This window comes from Barbus barbus, assembly GCF_936440315.1.
Source record: "Barbus barbus genome assembly, chromosome: 35".
Classification (NCBI taxonomy): Eukaryota; Metazoa; Chordata; class Actinopteri; order Cypriniformes; family Cyprinidae; genus Barbus; species Barbus barbus.
This window is the reverse complement of record NC_136763.1, coordinates 210292-234489: the sequence shown is the minus strand read 5'-3', so window position 1 is coordinate 234489 and position 24198 is coordinate 210292. Positions and strand designations below refer to the sequence as shown.

The window sequence follows — 24198 nt, the reverse complement described above, 5'->3', positions numbered from 1 at the left end:
TCAGTTATATATGACATGAGAATTAGGCCTGAAGTTAGGAAGAACATTTTAAGGAAAATATTATTATATTTTCATGATTTTTTTCTTCTCAAACCTTGTCTGTGGTGTAAAAACACCCCTGGCCAAAAGCCCCCAGAGGGCATCACTTCACACTCTGATAATTACTGTAGACTGTGTTCTGAACATCACATCCTTTCTTTTTACATCAGATGGAATCTATCTAGGTGGCTGAATAAAAATATTTGGACTTTATATCAAATCATTTCCTCAACTTAGCACCAGCAAGCTTGTTAGCTAGACAGTTAGCATTAGCTAACAATATTTACTTATTTTCAGTATGGTTATGAATAAACATTCATATCTGTCTGCTCGGCTCGATGATCTAAACAATATTTTAATTTGTACTGTTGATAAACAATATAAAAACAGACGTCACATAGGGCTAAATGCATAGCAATTTATTAAAACTGCTAACTTTACAGCAGCGGGGAATATGAACGTGCATGAGTTATTTGATTTAATCTGTGTTATTTTAATGTTTTGTTTTTTGACCTAAAACATAGAAACACTGACATTGATCTGTGTGCATTCAAGCATTTCAGTGGGCTTAAATATAGCAGATTTAGTTCACAAACAACTGACAGTTTTGACTTAAATATGATTTTCAGTTATAATAATTAATCCTAAAATTCGACATTAGTAACTTACTTTTAGCAGCATCAGTTGCGCGCGCGCGAGTTGAGTTCACTGGAGACTCGCTCTAAACGGTTCATTTGAATCAGTGAGTTCAGTTCACTGGAGACTCGCTCTAAACGGATCATTTGAATCAGTGAGTTCAGTTCACTGGAGACTCGCTCTAAACGGATCATTTGAATCAGTGAGTTCAGTTCACTGGAGACTCGCTCTAAACGGATCATTTGAATCAGTGAGTTCAGTTCACTGGAGACTCGCTCTAAACGGATCATTTGAATCAGTGAGTTCAGTTCACTGGAGACTCGCTCTAAACGGATCATTTGAATCAGTGAGTTCAGTTCACTGGAGACTCGCTCTAAACGGATCATTTGAATCAGTGAGTTCAGTTCACTGGAGACTCGCTCTAAACGGATCATTTGAATCAGTTAGTTCAGTTCACTGGAGACTCGCTCTAAACGGATCATTTGAGTCAGTGAGTTGAGTTCACTGGAGACTCGCTCTAAACGGATAATTTGAATCAGTTAGTTCAGTTCACTGGAGACTCGCTCTAAACGGATCATTTGAATCAGTGAGTTGAGTTCACTGGAGACTCGATCTAAACGGATCATTTGAATCAGTGAGTTGAGTTCACTGGAGACTCGCTCTAAACGGATCATTTGAATCAGTGAGTTGAGTTCACTGGAGAGTCGCTCTAAACGGTTCATTTGAATCAGTGAGTTCAGTTCACTGGAGACTCGCTCTAAACGGATCATTTGAATCAGTGAGTTGAGTTCACTGGAGACTCGCTGACTCACTGGAGTTCACTGATTCAAACGGATCATTTGAATCAGTGAGTTTAGTTCACTGGAGACTCGCTCTAAACGGATCATTTGAATCAGTGAGTTGTCGACTCGAGAACAGCTGCAATCGGATCATTCCAATTCGTGAATGAATCGTTTGTTGCGATTTGCGAACCAATTTCACTGAAAAATTGGTTCATTGAAAAGAATATTATAATGTTATAATCATTGAAAAGATTATAAGGAGTAACGATATGTTTTATGAAATGTAGTGAAGTAAAAAGTACGATCTTATGCTTTGGAATGTAGTGAAGTAAAAGTAAAAGTTACTCAAAATAAAACTACTCCAGTAAAGTACAGATACTTGAAAAATTTACTTAAGTACAGTAACGAAGAAGTTTTACTTCGTTACTGACCACCACTGATTATTTCAGCAGGGAATCAAACCGCAGGCTAATTATAAGACTGGAGCTAGGGCTCACATGTAGTGGAGGGATGTTAATCTTTAGTTTTCATTCTGTCGGTCTCTTAGTCTCCGTTCACTGTTCTTTGAGTCAGCACTTTCCGTCCTTCTCTCCATTCTGCATTGTGTTGTTTCCTCTGTTCGGGGAGTTGTTTTCCAATAAATTCAATTGTGGCAGTAAGAGGCGTCCGCTGAGAGCACCACTCTAACAAAGCTGAAAAATGGCCTGCTGGCTCTCTGCTCTCATTTCTTCTGATCTGAGATGTCCTGAGCCCAAGACAAGCAAAGGAACAATTACTGAGAATGATGTGAAAACACAGCAGACCCTTTTATCCGAGCGTTTACAGACTCATTTCAGCAAAAAGAACAGGGATTCTGAGACGTCATGTGAATGTGAGATTCCTCTCTCCCGCTGATTGCCAAGAAAGAGCGAGCGTTTGAAAGTATTTTCCAGAGCAAATGAAACGTTGCCTGTTTCTGTGAGGCTTGTTGACAGTGTTGGTTTGGTGTGTTTTGCAGGAACTCCACATACTGTATGAAAGTGTCCATGTCGCTCACGGTGGCAGAGAACGACACGGGTGTCTGCTTTAACTACAAGATGAGGTACTTCGAGAAAGCCGAGCTGAGTAAGAGCAAAGACATCCTCTGTCATGACATCGACGACTACATACAGACCGGAAAAGAGCCAGAGATCACATGGTACAAGGTACGATCACGCGCCGCATTCACCATTGTGCAGCACTGCAAAAAATGCTTTTCTTACGTAGAACAAGACAATAATTTTTACTTGTCTAGAAAATCCTTCTTGATTTAAGAATTTTTAGATATCTTGGCTGGAAACAAGATAAAAAATCTATGTAAGAAAAGCATTTTTTGCAGTGAGACAGGTTTAGTTTAGAACTTTAATACTCTTCATTGAAAAAAAAAATATTTTCTTCCTTAGTATTTTTGTCTTGCTTTCTAGTATACTGTATATATCTAAAAATTCTTGAATCAGGATGCATGTACTTGACAAGTAAAATGACTTAATATTGTCAGAAAACAAGACAAAATATCCTATCCAAATTTTGTAGCAGTTTTGTTAGATTAAGTTTCTCACCCCATTGGCAGATATTTTTGCTTGTTTTAAGCAAAAACTAACAAAATTTGGATAATTTTTTCAAAAAACAAGACATAATATATTAAGTAATTTTAATTGTCAAGTAAACACATTTTAATTCCAGAATTTGTAGATATTCATACTAGAAAACAAGACAAAAATACTAAAGAAGAAAATATTTTTTTGCAGTGTTCATTTTGTTTCCATCTCCATCTCGCATGCAGTTTGAGTTCAGAGTTGACAATAGAAGCTGTTAGGCAGAAACTGACCTTATATCAGTCCTGATGTCCTGAGGCACAGAAGATGAGATGGAAAGTGGCATGAATTAGTTTGTTTCTGCCACCCATAAGACAGGTGAAATTGGACTGCGCACTAATTCAGATGAGCGTCAAATTAAACGTCTGCCACAGTGTCTGGCTAAATTGAATCAAAGACAGGTCATGGCTGAGGACATTGGTGAAGAAAACTTGACCGGATCGAGTGAGAACTTCTTCATGCCTCACAGTTTGATATTTGAGTTGAAACTGAAACAAATAAAACAAATGCACAACGTGAGCAGCAAATGACTCGTTTGATCCAGTTCTTTAAACGAATCATATTGAAATCGGTCTTATATAAACTGAGCTAGTCTAGCAAAGAGGTTTCCTTTTTTGTACTTTTTCTTCTTATAAAATCTTTTAATATCTTGTAGTGTTATTTTTTCTCACTATATGAAAGCGGCGTGTTTTAATTAAAATGGTTGAAGTGCATTCGAGCTATCATTGATGATTAGAAAACTTTTCGAGTTTAAATCTGTTTAACTTCAGCACAGTTTGTGCATCATCTTCTCTTGGTTCGCTGCCTTGACAATGAAATCATCTGCTCATCGACATGGAAATTAATAAGTGCTAAATAAATGATTGACAGGTGGTTTGGCAGGCAATTTACAGATGAAACTCTAGCTGTTGTCAAAACACTGTCAAGAATGAAATCAGTAGTGCTGAGGTCTGTCTGCATCATCGAAGGCGATTTATTAACATGTCATTCCGATGAAATGTGTACAGCGAGATCGCTGCCACATTAAACAGTCCATCTGTTTCTGGATGCAGGAATGCCGACTGAAGCAGTGGAGACAGAGCATCGTAAAGAAGGTGGATGTGCTCTCCATCAGAGACGTGCGGGAAGACGACATCGGGAATTACACCTGCGAATTACAGTTTGGGAGTTTCGTCGTGAGGAGGACCACTGAGCTGTCCGTCACAGGTAAGATGAGCTCTTCTGATGAGGTGCGTCCGGTCCAGATCCTTCCTGCAGAGTTAAGCGTTAACCCTCACTAAACAGCTCAACCAGCTAGTCAAGGTCTTCAGAATCTCTCCCAGGCAGGTGTTGCTGCTAAACTCCGCATGAATGAGGCCATCAGGGAGCTGAGAACTTTTCATATTAAACATCTTCTGGTTTGGACTTGAGGCCCGGCTCCAGAAACAAAGCACTGAGGGTGCTTCTTAAATAAGTGAGGGTGCTCTAACCTTAATATATATATATATATATATAATAGCTGTCAGTTTAACGCATTAACTTAATTAATTAGTTATGTAAAAGTAACACAATTAAAATATTTTAATGCAGTTAAACCACTAGCCCCGCCCTCAGACCTGTACTTCATCTTACATTTCATACAGTTGACTGCTGACAAATATGATGCAGGGCAACAACTCCATAAATGCAGTATTCAAGATATTTGTGCAAGAAATGCCCCTGTCTGAGTTTTTGTCTCATATTTATATCATACGATATAAATAAGTAAATATGAGTAAATAAGATGTTAATGTTGTGTTATATTTGAAACAAAATATGATGTGTTTTTGCTCAATTTTGCAGAGAACATATTACCTTTAAAGCCACAGCAGAACTGTTGCGCGTCTCAATGCTACACAGCGGTGTTTAGTTTCTGAATGAATCAGCCGTTTGAACTAATCAAAGTAATGAATGACTTATAAAGATTTTTCCCACCACCTGCTGGCAAATTGTGTTTCTTATTTAGAGTATAATTTTATAATAATAATAATAATAATAACAAAAATAAAAATATTAAAGGGATAGTTCACCCCAAAAATTACAATTCTGTCATAATTTACTCATTCTCATGTCGTTTCAAACCTTTCTTTTGTGGAACATAAAAGAAGGTATTTTGAAGACTGTTTGTAACAAAGCTTGTTTTGGTTAATGACTTTCATTCTATGAACAAACAATACTGAGATGTTTCACAAATTATCTTCTTTTAGGTTCCATAGTTTATGCTGGGCTACTGTAGCCCAAATATTTATACGTAATAATTTGTATGTCGAATCAAATAAAATATTTATTTCTAAAGCTACATTGTAATGTCTACTTGATACTTTCTCATTTAACACAAAAATAACTTTAAATAATCTTTTGTGGGTATTTTCATAGTCAAATTTATTTTGTGATTAATTAGGTTAATTAATCGACACATCATGTAATTAATTAGATTAAAAATGTTAATGAAAGTGATAGTGAAAGTGACACACGGCCAAGTATGGTAACCCATACTCAGAATTTGTGCTCTCAATTTAATCCATCCAAAGTGCATACACACAGCAGTGAACACACACCCGGAGCAGTGATCAATTAACAGCCCTAATAAATATATATATATATATACACTGAACAAAATTATAAACGCAACACTTTTGTTTTTGCCCCATTTTTCAAGAGCTCAACTCAAAGAGCTAAGACTTTTTCTATGTACACAAAAGGCCTATTTCTCTCAAATATTGTTCACAAATCTGTCTAAATCTGTGTTAGTGAGCACTTCTCCTTTGCCGAGGTAATCCATCCACCTCACAGGTGTGGCATATCAAGATGCTGATTAGACAGCATGATTATTGCACAGGTGTGCCTTAGGCTGGCCACAATAAAAGGCCACTGTGCACTGCACAGCAGAGGGTAGCACGAGGCCCATCTGTAAACGCTGCCACCACCTTCATTCAGTCTGATATTAACCCTCTGGGCCCTGAGGGTGTTTTGGGGGCCTGGAGAACTTTCGACATGCCCTGACATTTGTGCTTTTTTCAGTTGCTTATAAAAATATAAATGGCTAAAGTCTAATAACACTGTAAACAGCACAAACTGGGCTAACATCACACAGGAGGTGCTCATGCAAACGCAGTAACGAGCATCGGCTTGGCTGTTCTTCAGAAGTCCATGGTCCTGCTGCTTAGGCTTTAGAAAGAGGTTGAGCAAAATTCAGAACTGAAGAATCAGTTCATGCGTGTGAATTTGAATTGAATTGGTATGCAGGAATTGGAATTGTTATTCAGAGTAATTCAACACGGGCGATGCACTCTGGGAAATGGAGTGATTTTTTGGCCTGAACCATGAAAGTTAATTTAAAGTGTGTTAAAAAACATATAAATTGCAGTTTTGCATTATGTTTGCTACCTCAATTCAGTTAGAATGCAGACGGGTGAAACTAAAGGCTGATGCTCCCTCGTTTGCTGCTCTTCCACTGTGGAGGATCTCTCAGGTCAAGCCTGAAATCAGCTGTTGTTTAATTCACGGCAGAGCTGGAAGAAACGCTTTCACAGAGTCAGAGCGATGAGAGTCTGTCTGTGATGAGCAGCCTCTGTTCCTGCAGTTCTGCTAGAATCACTCTCACACGCACACACACACACACACACACACACACACACACACACATATTGGTTTTTGTGGTTTATGGGGACTCTCCATAGGCGTAATGGTTTTTATACTGAACAAACTGTGTGTGCTATTGCCCTACACCAACCCTACACCTAAACTTAGCCCTCACAGGAGACTTTGTGCATTTTTAGATTTTCAAAAAAACACCATTTAGTATGTTTTTTAAGCCTTTTGAATTACGGGGACATAGGCAGTGTCCTCATAAACCACCTTCATATTGTAATACCTCTGTCATACCCATGTCATTATACACATTTAAATATAAACCACATAAACATGCACACACACATACACACACAGACAGACACACGCACACACACGCACCCACACAGACGCACACACACAGACACACACGCACTCACACACACACTCACTCACACACACACACGCACTCACACAGACGCACACGCACTCACACGCACACAGACACACACACACTCACACGCACTCACACACGCACTCACACACACACACACACACACAGACACACACACGCACACTCACACACACTCACACAGACACACATGCACTCACTCACTCACACACACACACACACACACACATAGACAGACACACACACAGGCAGACAGACACACACACACACACACACTCACACACACACACACACACACACACAGTTCCACTTTTAAGTTGCTTTACTGGAATGACATGTTTTTGCATTAGTATTTCTAAAGCATTTGCAGTGATGCTGCGTGCAGTTAAAACTACAAACGAAGAAAAGTGCAGAGCATAAACATAAATTAAGAAATATGAAAGTTATTGACAAAGAAATATAGTATGGATGACATTAAATAATTAAATTAAATTACAAATAGATTAAGTAAAAGCATTTTTATAATGCAGTGATAAGTGCTGGATACACAGACTGGAGTGGATGCTCGCTGTGTCTCGTATTGTGGCGGACGAACACAATCTTGTCTACAGGAGGTCTGTTTGATCAGGGCTGCAGATGTTGTGTCTCTATAGTGAACTTGTGTCCAGTGAATCTGGAGCTGCTCAAGTGTCTCTATGTGTTTTATCTGAGCACTGATAGTCTGTCAGTGTGATTTTAGGGTCTGATATCGTTGACTTGTACTTTGTTGATCTGTTTGAGTTTCCTAATGAGTGATGTCATTGTGCTGTGATTTGCTTGAGTTGGTCAGTGTTGTTGTGGTGTGATGTGTTAGTAGATAGTAGAGAATCTACTGGTTTCTTTACTCGGTTCTTGACATCATAGGGTTTCATCTCTTTCTTTCTCCACAAACGTATTAGTATGGTTGAATTGGATAATCGAAGGTCAGCAGCAAAGACGCCGGTTAATAAAATGGGATTAAACACATAAAGGATATCTGTGTCATTTAACATATTTAATTATTGCAGGTTTGTATAATATTCTGAGTTTGTATTTGACTGTTTTATTGATTTTGAAGAACACCGAATCTGTTTTTGTGCAGGTGAGATGAGTAAATACATGTAGATATTTAGTCTAAAACTACAGTAAGATCATGTTCACACACAACGCTCTGCACTTACTCCTGATTTCTCTCAACATGGCAACACCAGAGCTGTCACTCAATACATGAGAAACAAAGTAACTGGAGTTACTTATTTGAAAAAGTAACTCTGGCAATGCCTTGCTTTACTATTTACTTGAAAAATAATCTGATTACATAATTGTGTTACTTGTAATGCGTTTCCCCCAACACTGTTTATGGGTATCGGTATCGGGCCCGATACTGAGCTCCTGTACTCGTACTCGTACTCGTTAAAGTGCCCCGATACCAAACGCCGATACCACACAGCATATGATAAGTGCCATATTCAGACAAAGAAATACAGAACACAGAGCAACAGACAGCAGAATGGAGTTATTAGAGATTAAGGATGTCTACGAAGTATATGCATGCAATGAAATTAATGTTAAACATTCAGTATTGACGCCTGTATAGCTGATGTGCGCGAGCTGATGGGCTAAGCAAAGCACGCTGAGTGGATTGAGCGCGCGGCGGCGCAGATGCGCGAGCTCTCGAGTGAATATCCCTTTCTCACAGACATCACTGGATAGTTTGTAGTTCGGTCGGATATGTCAAAAACAATTAAGTAAAACAAAACACAAGTTACTTAATGGTAGGGAGCGAGGGAGAGAGAGAGAGAGCGTGCGCGCACTTCTGTTGTGTGATCTTTATTGATGTTCGCTCACTTGGCACACGCATCATTTGGCTTAAAACTAAATCGTAAATATAAGACAATTTATAGGGGTATTATATGGAGCGATTTTTGTGCCAATATTTATCAAACAAATCCAATGTTTTGCAAATAAACACAATCTGCTTTGCAAAGAAAAACTCGACTTTCAAACAAAACGCACAGTGATTTTCAAATACAAAACTCTTTGAGAGAAAATGCAGAGGTATGGACAAATATATGTATTATGTGTTACAACTGTGAGACTCATTTGCCTTTTTATGAGGAAACTTGGCTTGATTTTCTCACACGAGTGCAATTGAGCAAATTTCTTTTCCAGAACAGCAGATGGCGCTGTCGGTCAATTTACGCTCGTCTCCCGAGACCTGAAACACCTCTTTACCTTTTCAGACCAATATGAGTGGGGAACAGGTGAGTTTCTGTCTTACTAGATCTATAATTAACCATTTAGATTTTCACAAAGCAACCCTACTACAGTGTCAGTGAAATTCACAACAAGTCTGTAAAGTTGTTAACATGATTGATTAGTTCAGAAATCAGAGGTGACCTGGATAAACATTTAACTAGTCTTTCCCTATAAAAACTGATCCATTCTCCGTACCTCTTATCCTCTGTTGGATCGCGGGATATATACATATATATTGATATATATTGATACAATTGTTCAACATTCAAAACAATGCAGGGGCATAACAATATATTGTGACACAATATTTTGTAATACTAAAATGTAAATGTATAGTGGATAGCGACAATATTGTGTAGCAAAAATTAAAGCATTTTGAATTTTATTTTTACATTAGGTCAAGTAAGTTTTATTGTCTTTCTTCTACAGTATATATGTTGAAACACAGCCTACAGTGGAGAAAAATGCTGTAGGCTACCTCTGCAGTAAAAGTTTAAACAAGTATAAAACTACACATAGACCACCTACTGAAAGAAGTAGACTAATCTAATTATACAAATAGACTACTATAATCAAACTAGTTTAACTTCAGGTGAGCTTTATTGTGATTCAGCTATGTAAATGTACCAAAATATAATCTAAACATTAATATCCCTTATGAAAATTAGCCATGGTTTTACTAAATAAATACCATGGTATTTGTAGTAAAGCTGCCTATATTGAAATGGTAACCTGCAAAAAAAACATGGTTACCACACTTTTACTATAGTAAAAACTATTTTAATTTTCGTAAGGGATATCATAGTTTATCATATTTATGTTTAAATATAGTATAGTAATATACATGCCTTGTACAACATTTAAAACTAAAAGTGGCCTGTAAGGAGATATTTCCTATTTCAACCAATATACCAGCAGATTTTAGTCTGACAATAGACTGTTTGGAAAAATTCAACTAAAATGATGTATCTTTTTATATATGGCCGAGCAACATTTTAACTCATGAAGTTAAGAATAAAAGGCTACGGTCAGGAATTATATTAGTGGCTCTTTAAAATGCAAACGTTGGTCATCTGAGTCACTCCTAGAAGAGTCCTCGCTGTCCAGAGTGTGTCTTCACCCGTGTAGCACGCTGTTTATTAAACCACTGCTTATTAAAATGATGAATTTAGTATTATATCAGCGTGACCCTATCACTTGATCCTTCTTCCCAATTCGCAGGACAAGAGTGACACCAGAAAATAAATATTCATCATTTTGCTTAGCTAAAAAATACGTAATTATTTTAGACAAATAATTGCACAGTTACATCATTTTTTTTATTAATAATTAATGACCTCTTGGGTGATATTACTATATCTGATACTAAATTAAATTGTCTAAGCTTTCATTTTTGGTACACAATATTGTTGATATCTATTAGACATTTGCATCCTTTTGAATGTTGAACAATTGTATCAATATATATCAATATATATGTATATATATGTATATTCTATATCCCGCGATCCAACAGAGGATAAGAGGTACGGAGAATGGATCAGTTTTTATAGGGAAAGACTGCCTAGTTAAATGTTTAGCCAGGTCACCTCTGATTTCTGAACTAATCAATCATGTTAACAACTTTACAGACTTGTTGTGAATTTCACTGACACTGTAGTAGGGTCACTTTGTGAAAACATCTAAATGGTTAATTATAGATCTAGTAAGACAGAAACTCATATTGGTCTGAAAAGGTAAAGAGGTGTTTCAGGTCTCGGGAGACTAGCGTAAATTGACCGACAGCGCCATCTGCTGTTTTGGAAAAGAAAGTTGCTCAATTGCACTCGTGTGAGAAAATCAGCCTGTCGCATTTGTGAGAAAATCAAGCCAAGTTTCCTCATAAAAAGGCAAATGAGTCTCACAGTTGTAACACAATACATATATTTGTCCATACCTCTGCATTTTCTCTCAAAGAGTTTTGTATTTGAAAATCACTTTGCGTTTGTTTGAAAGTCGAGTTTTTCTTTGCAAAGCAGATTGTTTATTTGCAAAACACTGGATTTGTTTGATAAATATTGGCACAAAAATCGCTCCATAGTATTCATTATAGACCATCATTTATTTTCAACCTTGAGCATACACGACATTCTGGCGAAAGTAAAACTAACAGCCTATGCGTTATGTTCTGTATTTGTTCCTCTCATTCTGCACTAGTACTAATACGTGCGCATGTTGCGCGTGTTTTGCTTGCTTCATGATTGATCATGCATCTTTGCATGTGGCTTTGGAATATAAATTGCAGCACGTTTCAGATGAAAAAAAGCAACTTTTATTTCTGAAAATATCACAGTTAGGAGATTTATAACTAGTGGTTCCCTGCATTATTACAGCAAAACGCGTAATTACAGTACTGAGCCGCTGCAATGGAGCAACTCTAATGCTATTAAATTAAAGATGATGTACCACAGAGCAAAAAAATTAACAGTGAAAGTAACAAAAACTTGTAAAATACATTTTAATGGGCATAATTAAGTGTGAAAATAACCGAAGATATTATACAGTCAAATCAAAATAAAGTAAACTGTGACATATTATAACCAAACATTCTTCATACAGTGGACTACCAGTAAAATTGATACAACTTTGGGACAAAAAATTATTCAGACCGAGTCTGGGAAAAAAACTGAAGTTCAGGTTTACATGAAGCTGGTTTACAGCATGCCCATGACTACAGGCTCATTAAGACTAAGGGTGGCCCGACAGAGTATTGATAGTTGTGTAAATATTGTAATACTAACAGCTGTCTGAATAATTTTTGGTTGATTGTAATCCATTATGTACCTTTCTATCAAAGTTATCTGACATTATCAAGCCGAATTTGTTCAGACACAGTTTTACTCTGAGTTCTTGTCATATTTTATTACCATTTTCTAAACTATAGCGAATAAACCGTGATAATGTGAGAAATTTTAAAGGTGTTTGAATAAATTTTGGTTTGACTGTATTTATTTGATAAATGAAGTTAACCAATTAACATTATACATACTCTCTTGGTTTCTGTACCCAATATTTAAAAAATTTACAAATGCAATGAAAATATCAGTATCGGTACTCGGTATTGGCAAGTACCAAAAATAAAAGTATCGTATCGGGCGAGTACTGGAAAAAGTGGTATCGGTGCATCCCTACTGTTTATATTTGAACGCCATGTGACACTCAACATGCTTTGATTTCTCATGTCCAGTATCTTCAAGAATCTTCTGAACGTAACCTGTTATGCAGAAATGTTCCTGCTTCAGTTTGTTACAGATTCAACTCAACTCTTTGATGATCAGGATATCTGCAGCAGCTGGTTTCTCAGTGTCTGGATGTTTCTAAAGTGTGTGAGGCTCTTATATTTGTCCTAGTGAAACTTGCTCTTGTGCTGTTATATGACATCATCAGAGTCATTAGTCACATAACATGTACAGCTCAGCTGATTGGCTCAGAATAACTGAGCACTTACGGAGCATCCGTGTGTCAGTCAGAAAAAAGCTCAATGCTATCACAGACCCTTAAACTGTCCTTCAGCAGTGAGCAGCTCAGTCCAGTTTGTACTCACAGGCAACGAGCAAATCCTCTGTGTTCAATTTCCACTGTTCACCAAACAGCCAGCTGCAGCTCATTAATATGCATGACTTATAGAAACGGCTCATCTGCTTCCTATAGGACGTCAGCGTAAGACCCTCGTCCTGCTGGCCTACTAATGAAAACAGATGATTATACTTATTGAATTTGTGTCATGGATTTGGCTCAGAGTAAGTGCTTAAAACATGTTCTCGAATGGGAGGGTAGAGATAGATTTATTTTTCTTTTATGGAAAGAGACGGAAGTCTTTAGGTGTATGATAAACTCCCTCTGGGTATTCATAAAAAACTCCATATTAATTCCAGCTCAAGACTCTAATATCCGATTGCAAATGTATTTTCCACAATGTCTTTGCCATGTATTCTAAATAGAAATTAACATAAAAAAAAAACAATTTTATGCTGTCTGCTAACCTAATTCTGATGTCAAAGCTGGGAAAGATTGAATTTTGAATATATGCTTTTGCAGATCGGCTTCATAGAGAACATACATGTGTGCTGATGTTCATTCATGTTAGAGTAGTCTTTATTACTTCATCTTCGTCTGATTTGAGAAGCTTGATTCGAACAGTGTTGACATCTAGCATAACCGCTTGTCTCTGCCGCGCCACCCATTTATAATGATCTAATCTGGCTGCTGCTTTGGCTTCCTTTCATTTTGTGGAAAATAAATAAAAAAATTAATGTATAATTACAAGCTGCTATAGTTAGGGTTCAGAGAATATCATTGAAATATCAGAGTTGTGCTGAACCTCTACAGAGCTGTGATTATCTGTGGTCTCGCATCTACTGCGGCAGTAACTCTGTAGTATTGGCTGAATATTTTCTCTAGGATTCAGTTCTGTAGAGTTTTACGTTTGTCTCTTAAAGCTACCTGATCGACCAGGGTAGGCGGGTGTCTTATTCGTGTTTGATATTAGTGAGGTTGCACACTATTAAAATCATGTGTTATGCCCTAAAGTAATTTTCCCATTGTATAAGCCATGGCTTTTGATTCAATATGATTCATTGAGTCATTTAATCACAGAATCGTTGTGGTGTTTCCATGGAATCACCTGTTTTTAGTTCTGTTCGTCTGGAGACACTAACAGAATCGCCACGCGTCTGATGGTTCGCTGTATATTCACTGAGAAATGCAGCTTTGCATCAGGTTTCCAGCATGTGCTTTGAATGCTGCAGCATCTGTTTTTGTGGCAGTGGAAATACAGTTTTGGTATTATTTTATAATGCATTAGGAATTGAGTGGGTTAATATTGGAGTTTTGCCAGAGAAATATGAATGTGCTTACAGCTGCATCCTGCGGCTCAGCGACGAGCCGTTATATAACAGCGTAGCGCTGGAGAGCAGGTGAACATCACAGCGGCGTTCAGTCCTGTCCGCTGATTATCATATGAATGGTGAATAATTATTCACTTAATTGAGTATAATGAGGGTGTGAAGAGGGTCTCTGTTTCTGGCCCTGTTGTCCTTTCTGCAAGTGTTTGGATCTTTTTTCCTGGAGGAAACCAAGAGAACGCTGAAGCATTTAGTGTGTTTGTGCAGCTCTTTCTCTCTCTTTCCAGGAACAGTAAAGCTCATCCCACATAAAAATCAATATTTAATGTCAACATTTTATTATGTTTTTTTTTCCTCTTGTGCTTTTTCATATGAGCTCAGATGAGGCAGTCTGCTTGTGTGTGATATTAGTGTGTGTTTGTGGCGCCACACGTCATCTGTCAGCCCAACTTCAGATCTGTCACTCAAACTGCTGTCGTCGTGGCAACAGAGTGGAAAATAATGAGAGATATTCCCACCTTATGCTTCCTGTACTGCCATATTACATATGAGAGAGAGGGAGGAAAATGAAGACAACAGCTCCAGTAGTAAGAGTGAGAGAAATAAACAAAGGCTTGATGCAGAGGGAAAAAAAATACGGCTGAAGAGGGAAGAGAACGGAGTGAGAGAGAGCGTTTGGAGTCTGATTAACGTGTAGATCACATCATCATTAAAGGATAAGTCCACTTCTAGAATATAAATTTCCTGATGATTTACTCACCCCCATGCCATCCAAGATGTTCATGTCTTTCTTTCTTCAATCACAAAGAAATTAAGTTTTTTGAGGCATTCCAGGATTTTTCTCCATATAGTGGACTTCAATGGTGGCCAATGATTTAAAAGTCCAAAATGCAGTTTCCGTGCACTTTTTAACCACAAATGCTGGGCTTGCTCTAGTTCTGCAATGCATGTCGTCACACATCACGTAATCCTGCTGGAAAGGTCACGCGCGATTAGTTCTTTGTCTTTGTACTTCGTTAAGAAAAAACTCCATCTCATTTTCTCCTCCAACTTTAAAATCATCCGACATTGTTGTTTTACCTTTTTTTGTAAAGGGCATCTGAGGTTTTTTGCATGTTGGCTTTACACTGGGTCGGTGCTTCTGCCTACGTCACACGTGACCCTTCCAACATCAGCTAATAAAGGCACGCATTGCAGAGCTAATGCTAGCCCAGCATTAGTGGTTAAAAAGTGGATACATTTTTTTTTTTTTCAGAAAATGACAGATCGTTTCGCTAGATAAGACCCCTATTCCTCGGCTGAGATCGTGTAGAGCTCTTTGAAGCTGTACTGAAACTGCATTTTGGAATTTTAAATTGTTGTCCACCATTGAAGTCCACTATATGGAGAAAAATCCTGGAAGGTTTTCCTCAAAAAATTTAATTTCTTTACGACTGAAGAAAGAAAGACATGAACATCTTAGATGACACGGGGGTGAGGAACTTATCAGGAAAGTGGACTTATCCTTTAACAAAATCTGACTGATTTCAGTGGGACTAAAGCCATCTGGACATTTATGATGTTTAATATAACTCTATGACTTCTAATGTTTATTTAGTATCTTCTCAGACTGACGAGTGGTGTGACGCACGAGGAGCCAGCAAAACTAAATGAGAAGCTGAGGCTGCTGTCCTGATGTGTGTCGGGATTTGTGATGAGGAGGCACTTTTCCTCTGAGCTCAGAGTCGTTTTAAATAAATGAGCGGCGAGGCCACGGCCGGCGTGGAGGAGAATGTCTAATGCGGTTATATTTAGCAGTCATTAGTGAGGCCTGGTCAAATGAAGGGCTGTTTATAAAGTGTTCTTCATTAATTACACAGGATCCTCCATCTTGATGGAGCGCGAGTGAGATGAGTTCTGGATTCTGAGAACCATATTCAGGTCAAAGAGATCCATATTGGGAATAACATATGATATTGATGCTCTGGTTATGTAAGGGCTCTGACTGTGTGGCCTTAAAGCGGTGCTTCTCAACCTTCTCCATTCTAAAGCCCCCATATATGATATGACTTTGTCATTATGACAAAGCTGCTTGTTTTCACTGTCAGAAGCTTGGCATGTCAAATAAAAAATATAAGATAAAATAAAAAAATATTATTGAGGTGTGAAAAACGTTTACGTGTTGATTTTGTGTATTTTAGCACATTAACAGAGTTAATTAATTTTTAATATATTAATTATAACTGTTATTATTTATTTATGTATGGGGTGGTGATGGCGCAGTGGATAAGACACATGCCTTTGGTGTGAGAGACCCGGGTTCGAATCCACTGTGAGACACCAATGTGTCCCTGAGCAAGACACTTAACCCCTAGTTGCTCCAGAGGCGTGCGACCTCAGACATATATAGCAATTATAAGTCGCTTTGGATAAAAGCGTCAGCTAAATGAATAAATGTAAATGTAAAATGTAAATGTATGTAGCCCCTTTGCATGCTTGCAGAGAACTTCTGCCTTAAAGCATACCTTGCTGAGTCCCAGAATGCATTGCGATGAGCGCATTACCAAAACAATATCCAAGATGATGTTAAATAAAACCATTTTTATTTCTATTATTGTGTGCAGCTTTTGCTTATCAACATGCGAAAGCTAAATCTGTTTCTGGAGTAGTATGTATTGTATGTCAGACTCGTAGGGCTGCTGCTTTAGAAGGACAATGAGGCTAGGGTTTGAAAAGACTCGAGTTATGAGCGTTGTGCTGTGAATGTAGTGTGCTTATAGGCTGTGTGAGTACAATGTTCACTTACAGTAAAGAGTCCTGCTGATCACAGTACAGTCCATAAGACATGAAGACACTTCATACTCCACAGCAGCTCATCTGTGAAATGCTGAGCACAGTATGCGTCCCATAGCAGCACTCACGGCCTACACTTTCTCTTTTTGATGACACACTTTCCTAGTTCTGTTAGTCAACCTGTGAGTGACCGTGTTTTTCTCTAGTATACTAATATGCATTGATGCGTGGAGCTACTGTTCAAACAGAAGAGCAGAAATGTGTTGTATTACACAGAGACACTTTTCCATCCAACTTGCATCAGAGTAATTAGAAAGTATCCCAAAACCTGGACCTTGTGACCATTTCATCACTATCGCCCGATTATTCTCATTAGTGGTTGGATGAGACACACATAACCGTCAGCATCAGACATATTCACGAGTCTCTAAGGTCCAAGTCAAGTCGCAAGTCAGTTTTTTTTTGTGACTTCAGTGCAGTTTGAGTCCAAGTTTCCATCTCTGGTCGGCATCCTGGGAAACCAGAACTGAGCCCAGGATTGCATGGACCAGCTGAGTGTCGAATCCTCTGGACTCGCTTGTCTGGTGAGAGAGAGACTGTTATCAGCAGGAAAGCCTACAAATGTCATCTGTTTAAAGCTGATGGTCTTCCTTATTCTTCTCCATTCGTGTCTCTTTTGTCCTGAAATTCTTGCGCTTATTAAATCATGTGCTCATGTGGTTACAGGTTTTATATACAGTATGAGGCTGTGTATGTCTGCTATCCCTTCCACGTTTCTCTTTCTTTCTCTCGCTTTTAATCCTCCTCTCACAGAAAGCACTCAGCACGTCTTAAAATCGAGTCAGTGAATAAAAGGCATTGGATGTGTTTTCTTTGCTGTGTGAAATGAATATCTTCTTTTGGTAGTGTGCTCTCTGACCTGCATTACAAAGCTACGGGACACATGAATGCACCATTTCCTTTCATTCAGCTCTTAATAGCTGTTAATATGTCCCATTTTGTCTATGAATCACAGTCAGTGTGTGATCGTGAGTGTTGAGGCTTCCATCAGTTATCATTCAGTTTGCTTCAAAAGGAGCTTTCAGAATGCTGAGGTCAGCTGTGATGTGGGGGTGGAGCTAGAGGTGGAGTTAAAGGCAGGGTGTGGTCAGAGGAGTGGGTGGGGCTAGGGGTGGAGTTGGAAGTATGGGTGGGGCTAGGGGTGGGATTAGAGATGTGCTTAGGTGAGTGGGTGGGGCTAGGGTGTAGTTAAAGGCAGGGGTGTGGTCAGGGTGGAGTTAGAGGTATGGCCAGAGGAATAGGTGGGACTAGGGATGGAGATAGAGGTGTGATCAAATGAGTGGGCGTGGCTTGGGTGTAGTTAGAGGAGTGGCCAGATCAGCGGGTGGGGCTAGGGATGGAGTTAGAGGTGTGATCAAATGAGTGGGTGTGGCTAGGGTGGTGTTGGAGGAGTGGCCAGATGAGTGGGTGGGGTCAGAACATCTAGATTGCAGTCAGCATTAGATTATGAGTGTATAAGTACAGTTATTGATCTCAGTACGTGTTCATATTCCTGTATAGAATACATTTATTGTTTCCATTACATTCTCTCTCTCTTCTCTGAATGATAAGTGTTAATGGAGTATGTGTAAGTGTCAGCTGTCTCGTGAATTCATGCATCTGGGATCTGTAATGACGATCACACTTCATCAATTAATGCGTCTCTCTGGCAAATTATCACTCAATTTGTGTCTCAGCGTTCAGAGTGTTAAACTGCTGTTAATGAAAGCCACAAACACTTTGCTCTCACACCCACGTTTTTTTCCTACTTTTTCTAACCTTCTGTTGAGAATCGCTCAGGATTTTCATCTTGAAATTCGCCACTTACCTTTATGATATCAGGCATCTGTTTAACTTTCAAACTCATGAAGGAATGATTCAGTGACCTTGAGGTTTTGTTTTTTTCAGAACACCATTTACTGCGATTGTTCGGATGGCTCTACTCCCTCTAGAGGTTCGACAGTCTATGAGAATTAATGATAATGACAGTCTGTGGATGCAAGACATGTCAGGCATATTTATGTTTTCAAGGTGTTGGTTTATTCAATCGGTACATTGTCGAATAAAGAATCTAATGTGAGAGAAGAAGGCTAGTGCTTTATTTATATGCTCCACACCGACCCAGAATTTAGCTCTGTTTTTCAAGACGGTTTAATTGGCTCTCAGGCAGAGCTGGAGTCTCAAGCTGTCAGTAAACACATCATCCTATTATAATTGAACAATTTCCTCTAGCTTTAATAGCACATTGTTTCAAAGGCAACTGGAACAGATGTCGGTCGTCCTTCCAGAAGAAATTCAATTCAATTCAAGTTTCTTTGAATAGTGCTTTTTACAATACAAATTGTTGCAAAGCAGCTCTACAGGAATTGTAGTTTCCACAATATATTTATATATTGCAGAACCTTAATATATTTAACTTATGGCAAAATCTGGTAATTTTGTATGTTGTCTGAGCATTGGCATCCTCTGAGGTCCTCTGAGGGCTTGGCATTATCTTTTCTCAGGTGTTCGGTCATCTAAGATCATTTAAGGGTTGGATCCAGACTGGAGCTTCTGTAATTCCTAGTTACCATGGGATGTTGATCCCATGGCAGAAACAGAGAAACAAATAGAGACATAATTAGCGTAGCTGTTGTTCCATCTAAGAAAAAATGATTTATTCAACCCAAGCTAAAGAATAATAATAATGTACATTTGATCAGATATAACTGCAGTACAAAATTATAAGATGCATTATGTGAATGCTTGGCTAAAGAGATGTGTCTTTAATCTAGATTTAAACAGACAGAGTGTGTTTGAACCCCGAACGTTATCAGGAAGGCTATTCCAGAGTTTGGGAGCCAAATGTAAAAAAGCTCTACCTCCTTTAGTGGACTTTGCTATGCTAGGTACTACCAAAAGTCCAGAGTTTTGCGACCTTAGGGAGCGGGTTGGATTGTAGCGTGGTAGAAGACAAGTTAGGTAAACCATTTAGGGCCTTATAGGCAAGTAATAATATTTTGTAAATGATACGGAACTGAATAGGTAGCCAGTGCAGAGACTGTAAAATTGGGGTAATATGATCATATTCTTTTGACCTGGTAAGAACTCTAGCCGCTGCATTTTGGACTATCTGTAGCTTGTTTATTGAAGATGCAGGACAACCAGCTAGCAGTGCATTACAATAGTCCAGTCTAGAGGTCATGAATGCATGAACTAGCTTTTCTGCATCAGAAACAGGTAGCATGTTTCGAAGCTTGGCAATGTTTCTAAGATGGAAGAATGCTTTTTTTGTAACATGGGAAATATGATTTTCAAAGGACAAGTTGCTGTCTAATATAACACCCAGATTTTTTACTTTAGAGGACGTGACAGTACATCCGTCTAGTTGCAAATTGTAATCCAAGAGATTCTGTGTACTGTTTTTTGGTCCAATAAGTAATATCTCTGTCTTATCTGAATTTAATAGGAGGAAATTATTGGTCATCCAATCTTTTAAATTTTTTACACAATCTATTAGCTTAGATAGTTTAGAAGTTTCATCTGGTCTTGTTGAGATATATTTCAGTATCATCAACATAACAATGAAAACTAATCCTGTATTTTCTAATAATATTACCAAGAGGCAACATGTATATTGAAAATAGCAGAGGACCTAGGTCAGATCCTTGTGGTACTCCATACTTTACTGGTGATAATTGTGATGACTCTCCATTTAAATTAACAAAGTGGTAGCGATCGGACAGGTAGGATCTAAACCATCTTAAAGCCTGCCCTTGAATACCAGTATAGTTTTGTAATCGATCTATGAGTATATCATGGTCTATAGTGTCGAACGCAGCACTATTATTAAGTAATACTAGCAATGAGATGCAGCCTTGGTCTGATGCAAGAAGCAAGTCATTTGTAATTTTAACAAGTGCAGTTTCTGTACTATGGTGAGGCCTGAAACCTGACTGAAATTCTTCATAAAGATCATTTTTTTTGCAGGAAGGAGCACAATTGAGCAGACACCACTTTTTCTAAAATTTTAGACATAAACGGAAGATTTGAAATGGATCTGTAATTTGCCAGTTCATTAGAATCTAGTTGTGGTTTCTTAATAAGAGGCTTAATAATCGCCAGCTTGAATGGTTTTGGGACGTGACCTAAAGATAACGATGAGTTAATAATATTGAGAAGCGGTTCTTCTGCTACAGGTAACAACTCTTTCAGTAATTTAGTGGGCCCAGGATCTAATAAACATGTTGTTGGTTATAAGTTTATTTAGCTCTTCCTGTCCTATAGTTGTAAAGCACTGCAGTTTTTCTTTGGGTGCGATGAATGAAGCTGAAATTCTAGACGCAGTAGAATATACATTTGTTATTGTATTTCTGATGTTATCTATTTTATCAGTAAAGAAATTCAGTCATTACTATTAAACTGTGAGGGAATATTTAGATCGGGCAGTGTCTGTTTATTTGTTAATCTAGCCACTGTGCTAAATAAGAACCTTGGATTGTTTTGGTTATTATCTATGAGTTTGCAGATATGCTTTGCCCTGGCAGCTTTTAGAGGCTGTCTATAGCTGGACATACTGTTTTTCCACGCAATTCTAAAAACTTCCAAGTTAGTTTTTCTCCATTTGCGCTCAAGAATACGAGTTTCTTTCTTGAGAGAATGGGTATAACTGTTGTACCATGGCGCAGTACGTTTTTCTCTAACCTTTTTCAATTTGAGGGGGGCAACAGGTTCTAATGTATTAGAGAAGATAGTGCTCATGTTGCTAGTCATTTCGTCTAGTTCATGTGTATTTATGGGTACACAGAGCAGTTGAGATAAATCAGGCAGGTTATTTGTGAATCTGTCTTTGGTGGCTGGAACAATAGTTCTGCCCGGACGATAACGCGGAGCCATATAATTAATATCAGTAATACGCAGCATGCACGATACAAGGAAATGATCAGTAACATCATCACTTTGAGGTACGATATCTATATCCGTAAGATCAATTCCATGCGATATAATTAAATCTAGCGTATGATTAAAATGATGAGTGGGCCGGTGACGTTTTGCTTGACTCCAAAACAGTTTATTAGGTCAGTAAACGCAAGTCCTAACGCATCATTTGTATTATCAATGTGAATGGTAAAATCTCTGACAATTAGCAGTTTATCAACATTAACCAATAGATCTGAGAGGAAATCTGCAAATTCTTTTAGGAAATCTGTATATGGCCCTGGCGGTCTATACACAGTAGCCAGAGCAAGAGATAGGAGAGATTTCTTTTGCATATCTAACAGTGTAACATTAAGCAGAAGTATTTCGAATGAGTTAAACCTCCTGTATCCTCTTTTCTGAGTAACATTGAGAATATCACTATATATTGTTGCCACACCGCCGCCACGACCAGTCTGACGGAGCTCATGTTTATAACATTAGCTCGGTGGAGTAGACTCATTTAGACCTAAATATTAATTTGGTTTAAGCCAGGTTTCAGTCAGGCAGAGTACATCAAAATTATTATCTGTGATCATTTCATTTACAATAACTGCTTTGGGTGCGAGTGATCTAATGTTTAGGAGCCCAAGCTTTAAAAATTGTTTTTGTTCATTTATTTTGTGTTTTTCTGGTTTAATCACGATCAGATTTTTTTTTCTAGATCCTGCATTAAATTTATATTTTTAATTAATATTTTAATATTCCAATTATTAACAAAGAGCAGTTTCTGTTCTTTACACCATGACAATAACCATTTGTTTAAAGCAAACAGTCTACTGAACCTTTCGTGGGTGCACAGGGTCTGTGCAGAGAAACACACGGAGTAGAGGTGGTGGGAGTGTTAGAAGCGTGCTGTATACTTACCCCGGACTTGTGAGCGTCAGCCCAGGATGTTTCCAGCGCGGCTCTCCGCTCTCTCAGCTGGGCCTGCTTCTCCACCAGGTCGCGGATCTGCTTCTCCACGGCCTCCATCTCCAGCTGCACCGAATGCAGCTCGAACGTGTCCTCACCTGCACTCAAAGGTAGACACAAATCCGCCATTTAAGCAAGTAACAGTGAAACAATGGTAATGTGTGTGAATGTGTTGAAATATGTTTACCAAGATGGCGCCGAGCATGGCAGCCGTGTTGCGAGCTCCAAGAAAACTCTGCAGTTTTTCTTATGTTTTATTTGTTATTTTGTTGTTTCACGTGTTAGATGTTGTCAGTATAACTGTCTACGATAGACACACGCTTTTAAACATTGGTTCCTTCGTCGCGCAACGCAAACCGGACTTTGAGTTCCTGAACGCCGGCGCCTTGTTTACAGACACCGCATCAGAGCCCTTTGTCTGGGCCGCACGATCGCGACCGAGGAAACGCCGCCGGAAAAGGGGGAAGAGAGCCGGCGTCCTTGTCAGACTCAGACGCCGTCCCCTCCGACCTCCTCTCCCAACTATTTTGCTGGCTAACGTTCAGTCACTGGACAACAAACTCTGTGAACTGCGGGCACGCATCTCATACCAACGGGAAACAAGGGACTGCTGCATTATTTGCCTCACAGAAACCTGGATGTCTGCAGTGGTTCCAGACTCAGCCATCGAGCTCACGGGGTTCTCCGTGCACCGCTCGGACAGAACGAAAGAGCTCACAGGGAAAAGCAGAGGTGGGGGCGTCTGTTTATTTATCAACAACTCGTGGTGTGATGAACGGAACCTACACTCTATTAAATCCTCCTGCTCCCCTGATCTGGAATTTCATATGCTTCTGTGTCGACCATTCTGGCTACCGAGGGAATTTACAGCGATCATAATCACAGCTGTTTACATTCCCCCTCAAGCCAACACAGACCAGGCACTCAAGGAACTGTACGGGAATATAAGTGAGCAGGAAACCGCGTACCCAGATGCAGCGTTTATTGTTACGGGGGACTTCAACAAAGCCAACTTCAGAACAATAGCTCCAAAATACTTCCAACACATCACCATCAACACGCGTGGTGATCGTGTACTTGACCACTGCTACTCTCCATTCCGGGACGCCTACAAATCGCTCCCCCGCCCACCTTTCGGCAAATCGGATCACTCTTCCGTTCTGCTCCTGCCTGATTATAGGCAGAAACTGAAACGAGAAGCACCCGCCCTCAGGACAATTCAATGCTGGTCGGACCAATCAGACGCTATACTACAGGACTGTTTTGATCACGTGGACTGGGACATG

At 38.9% G+C, this 24198-nt stretch overlaps 1 protein-coding gene across 1 annotated transcript in view; it reads left to right on the top strand.

Annotated features, from left to right (window-relative positions):
- Positions 1–24198, top strand: part of LOC306855220 (interleukin-1 receptor accessory protein-like 1-B) — a gene marked incomplete at both ends in the record, with an annotated part of 267168 nt that overhangs the window by 100669 nt on the left and 142301 nt on the right. The window contains 2 exons of the mRNA XM_079393738.1: positions 2455–2641; positions 4123–4276. Of these exons, the coding sequence (XP_079249864.1) occupies positions 2455–2641; positions 4123–4276 (341 nt within the window). The remainder of the gene's footprint in view (positions 1–2454; positions 2642–4122; positions 4277–24198) is intronic.